Here is a 7,301-nt window from a genome sequence, read left to right on the forward strand (position 1 = left end):
CTGCTTCTATGAAGCAATGCTACAATTGCGGGAGAACGATCACAGAAATCGATCGTTGCTCTGCAGCCTCCCAGGCCACCTGCATTTTCTGAACTGAAAAAGCCCCATGGGAGGAATTGCCTCATGATGTCTTCCTCATGGTGGCTTTAACTGAAGTGTGGGACACCAAGGAGGCTGCAGGCTGCCACAGGAATTATTGTACAATGACAGACAGGACACTCATGCACACTCCTCAGCTACGTAAGGTAAGAATTTATCCAAAATTACTCTTCCTTTGAATTTCTTTTTGAAAGCCATTTCTTTTCTATCAAACTGAATGAGAATGGTCAGGGGGAAAACAACATGGGAGACATTTTCAGCACAGCACCATCTGCTCGTTAGAAGAATCTGTGTGACTCGGAAAAAGCTGGTCCGATGCATACTCTGCAGCTCGGATTCCCTGATGTCCAAACACATTTGAATCCATTGCAGATTTCTCCAACATCCTTAGGTGGGAGGAAGGTGTTTTAAAGCTTTCCCCAGTTCACAGATTCTCCCTGCAGACTGATATCTTGGTTTAGTTTATTCCCCTGGAAGGCTTAAGAACACACAGTGACTCCTGCTGGATCAGAAAAAAGGTCCACCTAATGCAACATCCTGTTTCCCACAGTGACCAACCAACCCTAAAAACACATATTCCAGGCCATACTGCCTCTAGACATAACAGCTACCACTTAGGTGTCGTAGCTGTTGGTAGGCCTCTCCTCTCTTCCATGGATTTATCTAGTGACCTTTTAAAGGTCAATATGCCAGTGGCCCTCACCACTTCTTAGGGCAGGACATCCAATCAATTAACTGTGAAGAAGTACTGTTTTTGATCACTGCTGAATCCTCTGCCCCTCAGTTTCATCAGATCTGGTCCCAAAGCAGGGTGGAGAGTCTCAGGCTTGGGGCCAAATCTGACCCTCCTGGTGTCCAAATCTGGTGCTTTGGGGCAGGGTTCCTGCACTGAGCAGGGGGTTGGACTTGATGGTGTTATAGACCCCTTCCAACCCTACTATTCTATGATTCTATGATTCTATATTCCCTTTCCCTGGCCCCACCCCTTTCCCCCAACGATTTGGTGATTTCCTGTTTTTTCTGCAGTTTTTCCCCATACAGAAAGGCTGAAATGACTCTCTTGAAGCTTGGTCATCGACAGTAAGAGTTTTATTCTACATACTGTTGTGGGGGGTATTCGACCAAGCTTCCACAACTTTCTTGAAAAATGAATTCAGACCTCATGCTGAAAAAGGTTGTCCATCCCTGTTTCAAAGGCAGGAGAAAACAGACTTAAAACACCAGGGGTGGGGAGAATTGCATGGCAATCCAGTGGGTGGGAACAGGGTTGACCACCTCTCCCCTGCAGGTTTCCCTCCTTTGGTCTTATGAGGAAAACATGGGGTCCCCAATCCCATCTTTGCCTTGTAGCAGGTATTTTCGCCCTGAGGGTTGATCACACAAACATGCAAGTAGATCACTCAAGATCTTCATCTGATGACATTCAGGCAAGTGTGCGACAGGTGTCCACCAAAACAGTCTCCAGGAAGGTGAACAACAGGTACAAGAGAGTGCATGTGCCTACCCTTAATGGATTCCATCTCATGCAATGGCAACATTTTTGTCTATTCCCTTGACACAATATGTGCACACAACTAAGAGTGGGCAGGAATGCCACCACAAGTTTCTAATATCACCAGTGTCATGTCACAGAATCAAAGCAGAAACTAAACAAGGTTTTCAAGCCACACAGAGCACTTTGCTTACTTTGAACAGCATTTCATTCTTCCATCAAAGCATGTTCCGGATTCTTCAAAAGTTGGTGGACATAATATAAGTTTGCAAAAACTGCTAGGGTTAGCTCTGCATTGCAGAGTATCTTTATGCGGAGGAAACTGAGTATAACCTAGCAACAGAACATAAAGTGTTATTATTGACAGACAAAAAGAAGCTAAAAGGAAATATACCCAATTGTTCCTTGGTTTGAGATTTCCTATCATAAGCGTTACTGTGATCAACCAGGAGTCCTATTGTAGGTATAACCTGAAACCTGATCCAGCCTTTGACTTCAATTTGTTGACATCAGGGGGCATCGCCCTCCACACATTGAATGTAGAAATGGGAGAACCCACCCCACCTTGTATTGGCAGGCATCCACTGAAGTGCTGCCCCTACTCAAGCCCCCCACCTACCCACGGACCCATGTGTGAGCCCCCATGAGCTCAGCAAAACACCCGCACTCACCCTGGGTCCCATCCACAAGCACCAGCCATTTTACCAAGGGGTGGTTTCTTTTTTAATGGAGAAAAAGGAACTAATTAAAAATGTGCATATTTAAATATGCACACATGCTCCTTTTTTCTGTAAAAACAAAAGCTCGGCAAAATGGTGGGCACTCATAGAAGGTTCCGGGTGAGTGTGGGGAGTGTCCAAGAGGGCATGAATGGTGGTGAGTGAGGCTGGGGGCTCAGCGGGCACGGTCCAGGGCTGTGGTCTGGGAAGAGCCCAGAGGACTACTGGACCCACTCAGGCATCCGCACCATCCCTAGTTGAATATGTAGAGGGGGCTTTGTGTCAGCTAGCCACATGCATTGCTGTCACTTTGCAACACTGCCATGCACCCCTGAAGAACATCAATGTGCTATTTGTTGAAAAGAGTTCTCTGCTTGTACAAATGTACAAGTGAACTCTTGCCAGCAAACATTCAACAGACTTTCAGCTGGGGAGCAACGCATGGTGATGGTGGTGGGTGGGACAATCCCATTTAGCTACATCCTCCCCTTTGTGCATTCATTTAGCATGTTGTTTTGTTACCCCCTCAAATACACTCATCTATCTGTCCGTGTGTTCGTCTGTCTGTCTGTCTGTCTGTCTGTCTATCATCTATTCTACCAAAATAAATACTTTTATTGTGATTTTATACCCTTAGCAGCATTGGCAAAAACAGTGTGCTGCATTTAGGAAGGTTTGTTAAAACTGTGGCAAGCACAACCACTTCGCAAACTATTGCATGTCACAAGTGCTAAAACCACAAGTTGAGCAGGAGAAGCAGTTTTTTTTTGGATGTCATGGAATCAGGCAGAGAGAATGGGAAGGACTGGAATCTGACAGTAGAAGCACAAGGAACAATGGTGTCCTTTAAGCAAGACACAGGTGCTCAGGTTAATGTGTTGCCTCAAGCAGATCATGAAAGATTCCAAGTAAGGCAAAAAAAAATGCATCACACTACTGACTTATATAATAAGCTTAGGTCCATATCTTAAGAAGATAACATGGTGGTTTTATTGAACGGAATTATGACAATGAACAGTTCTTTGCTGGAGCTGCCCCACTAGTCCTGGCTCCACCCCCTCACCCCACTCTCTAGGGATCATCTCAAAATTCCCATCCCAATGTTTCTTGTAATGAAGTGTCTTTAAATTATTACAATCCCTACAGTTTTGTGCACCCCCTCAAATACTCTCTCTCTCTCTCTCTCTCTCTCTTCTATCAAAATAAATATTTTTATTGTGATTTCATACCCTTGCAGGTGTTGAAGGAGGAGATAGTCTTTTCCCTAGACTTGTTTCTATGCTAATAGCTAAAAAATATTTTCTTAGTGAGCACTGATGGCTAGTGCACCAGACCATACCTATACTCTGCTTACTTGCATGGGCGCTCGGGTGAAACCGTTAGGATCCAGAATGTAGCAATGGCAACAAAGGCTATCAGAACGACTTGGTGACTCAGAGGCCTCAAAGCAGACAAAAGGTCTTCTCATCTGCTAAAACATCTCCAGTGTGGTGAATGAGGGGTGATAGTATTGTTGTCCCCTCCATGTGCAGAAAGCCTTAGAGCCAACACTTCTGGACTCCAGGCAGATGAGGCAGAATCCTCTCTTGTGACTGGCCAGAGGGAGTGACCCCCCTCCCAGGTAGTCTGACAAAAAGGCACCTGTTGTAGTCAAGGCTTCTTGGCTAAATCATAAAGGAGAGGGAGAAGTAGAACCCTTCTCTGATGCCAACAACATGGGTGACCTTTATCACACAATGAGTATTGAATTCTATAATTCCACCCCTTTATTATGTTCTTTTGAAGAAAGGTGGGGTAAAAAAACCTCAATAAATCCTCATCCTCATCAGTGACAACATCTATAAATATGTTATTTAGATCAATTACTATTACTTAGATTTTTTTAAAAAAAATCTGTAGGTAGGATTGTGATTATAATTTTATATCTTTTTTACTTACGCATTAAATAAGTAGATGTTAAGAAGTACCTGAGTAGAAGTTAATGGTGGAATCTCTTATGCAGGAGTAGACAACTTGTAGCCCTCCATATGTCTGAACCTACAACTCCCATCATCCTTCACCACTGGCTATGATGATGGGAGTTGCAGGCCAAAACATCTGGAAGACCACGAGTTGCCTGTCCCTGCTCTGCTGGTGCTATCCATCCCTGATCCATGTGGTCATAGGCATTTTGTACTAAGGAATTGTCATTTACATAATAATAGTCTCAAAGCTTACAGAGAGGGATCTCTTGAGTTTCCAGTCTATGTTCCCTTTAGGACATAAAAGCTCAGCATGCTGGGAAGAAACACTACTAAATGGACATTCCTTTCATGCCCTGTTAGTATGCTCTCTAGGAACACACTGACGCTCTTGAATTTCTTTTGGATAGACTTTTTCTGGGTAGAAGTTCAGCTTATATAGGAAGGGGCCTTAAAAAAATGCTTACTTGTTTTGAATTTATTGTTCTATGTACAAAGGTGACCTGCAATGAAATGTTGCATTCTGGAGGGCTCCCTGTTCAAAGTCACAGAAACGCTTTTCTGTCCCCCCATCAACAATCAGTCAGAATTCTGTGGCCACTGGGAATGTTCATGCCTCATTGGGCTGTTTATTTCACAGTGCTGTTTGGAGAGGCCTTGTAGCTCATTGGCAGAGCACCTGTGCTGCCTTCAGAAGGTCCCAGGTTCAATCCCTGCCATCTCCAAGTATGAGAAACACTCCTGCCTGAAGCCTACAAGAGCCATTGCCAATCAGTGTAGACAATACTGAGCTAGATGGACCCGTGGTCTGATTTGGTCCAAGGCAGCTTCCACTCTGAGCTTTTGGAAAGAGGCAAAACTACTCATGTTGTCTCTTCCTTTTTATTCTTTTTTAGTGTGGGAAGGTGGGATGTCCCCTCCTACCCAAATTCTTTTCCAACTTACCTGGGCAAATCTGGAAGAGGAGGACGACAACAGCGAAGAAGAAGTAAAGGAACCTCATGGTTGATGAGTAGGTGGGCTCTGAGCTTGGGTGTCCAGAAGAAATCACAAGGATTGTCAAGCCAGGTGCTCTGCAGTGGATGAAGCTCAGGAGGAGTGCTTGTGTATTTATAGGGTTGAAATGATTGTGAAATTGTGGTGTGTAAGTTACTTGTCAATAAGTAACTGCACTTAACAGTTTGGAAAACCTGTTGGCCACTATCTGCTGATTTCATATTTGAAATGATGTGACCAGTAAATAATGTGGATGATGAAAATCCATGTACCTGTCTGCATGTTATATTGGACTTTGTCCAAGTCATATCAAGTTCCTTGTTGACCAATTGATAGAGAGAGCTTGCGGGGGGGGACTCTTGAAAATAGACAAGTGCATTCTACATAGATACCTTCAAAATTGGAACAGATGCTTTTTGTGTCCATAAAGTTCTGCCCCTGGTGCTGCTTGACATCAGTGTTCACACTGGAGTAAACCATTTTTACTTAATGCCTAGGTGGTCTTTTAACCAACTGACAGTGGAGCATAAGGCTATCAATGGCTACTAGTCATGATGGCTATATCTTCTCTCCAGACTCAGAGGTAGTATTCCCACATATAACAGCTGCAGGGAAGGGTGGGAAGGTGCTGTTGGACTTATGTCCTACTTGTGGGTTTCCAACAGACAGCTTGTTGGACAAATGTGGAAATAGAATCCTGGACAAGGTAGACCACTGTTCTAATCCAGCTTGGTTTTTCCTATATTCTTGATTAAGCCATTAATGGATTGATTTCCTTTAAATACATGTGGGTATTACCAACATCTCACTGTAGGGTCCTGTTGAAGATGTACAGAAGAACTTCCCATTTCATGAAGAAAGCTAGTGTGTGTGTGTTTTAATCGATGCAGTGCTTCTGTTTAGTGTTCCAGCTAGCTAGCCATAGCTTCTTACACAGTATACCATTCTATCCCCAGTCTTTGCCACCACCATCTTCACATCCCCCCCATAGCATTCTGTGACCACTGACCACACTGAGTCCTCCTCGAGCTGGATTTCTTCTCCACCCTTAGTAGGGGAGGGATATATTTGCACAACTACAAATGTTGGGGGTTTTGCAAGCCTATTTTTAACTCTCTCTTGTTTGTGGATCGTGCCATGTTGACTAAAGGGATCCACACTTGGACAATGACATCACTATCAGTATATAGGATTTTTCTAGGGATGTACGAAAGTCACTTACCTTTTATGAAATTTGATTCACAGTGGGGGGGAGGAGCTCCGTCCCTCCCCCTGAAATTCTGGCCAGTGGGGAGGCGTCCCATCCCTCCCCCTGAAATTCTGGCCGGGGGGGAGGCGCCCCGTCCCTCCCCCCTGAAATTCTGGCCGGGGGGGAGGGGAATCCTGGCCGGCCGGGTCTGCAAATGGCGGCAGCCATAGCCGCCGCCGTTTGTGTCCCTGCAGTCAGCCGTGATAGGCTACGTAAATGTTTACGTAGCCTATCACGGCTGAGTTAAAAAAAAAACTGCGCGTACACAAATGGCGGCGCCCATGGGCGCCACCATTTGCGTTCCTTATTTTGGCACGTCTAGTCTACTTAAACATTTACGTAGACTACGGCAAAAATAAGGGGAACACAACTAGCGTAGCATCTGCTACGCTATTTTCATTCCCCTTATTTTCGCCGTCTTAGTCTATGTAAATATTTACGTAAACTAAGACGGCCAAAAATAAGGAACACAAATGGCGGCAGCCGTAGCCCCCACCATTTGCGTACTTTTTTTTTTTAAAGCCAGACGTGATAGGCTAAGTCTTTACGTAGCCTATCACGGCTGACTACAGGGACGCAAATGGCAGCGGCTACGGCCACTGCCATTTGCGTCCCTGCTAGCCAGTGGCCGGATGTCCGGCTGCTGTCGGAGCTGGCTGGTGGCTCCGCGGAGTCCCCGGGGAGTGGAGCCAGCCAGCCAGCATTACAGGGGGAGGGACGGAGCACCTCCCCCCCCCAGCAGAACCCGGCAGAGCCAGGTAAGGGGGGTTTCGTACATCCCTACT

At 45.3% G+C, this 7,301-nt stretch overlaps 1 protein-coding gene across 1 annotated transcript in view; it reads right to left on the reverse strand.

Moving 5' to 3' along the window:
* Nucleotides 1-5,274, reverse strand: part of LOC146360319 (uncharacterized) — a 29,043-nt gene extending 23,769 nt beyond the window's left edge. The window contains exons 1-3 of the mRNA XM_084823656.1: nucleotides 5,217-5,274; nucleotides 1,786-1,924; nucleotides 368-485 (exon numbers count right to left, since the gene is read on the reverse strand). Of these exons, the coding sequence (XP_084679782.1) occupies nucleotides 368-485; nucleotides 1,786-1,924; nucleotides 5,217-5,274 (315 nt within the window). The remainder of the gene's footprint in view (nucleotides 1-367; nucleotides 486-1,785; nucleotides 1,925-5,216) is intronic.
* Between the last annotated feature and the right edge of the window lie 2,027 nt (nucleotides 5,275-7,301).

This window comes from Heloderma suspectum, chromosome 1, assembly GCF_057233095.1.
Source record: "Heloderma suspectum isolate Gila_16-S chromosome 1, 16-S_ref, whole genome shotgun sequence".
NCBI lineage: Eukaryota > Metazoa > Chordata > Lepidosauria > Squamata > Helodermatidae > Heloderma > Heloderma suspectum.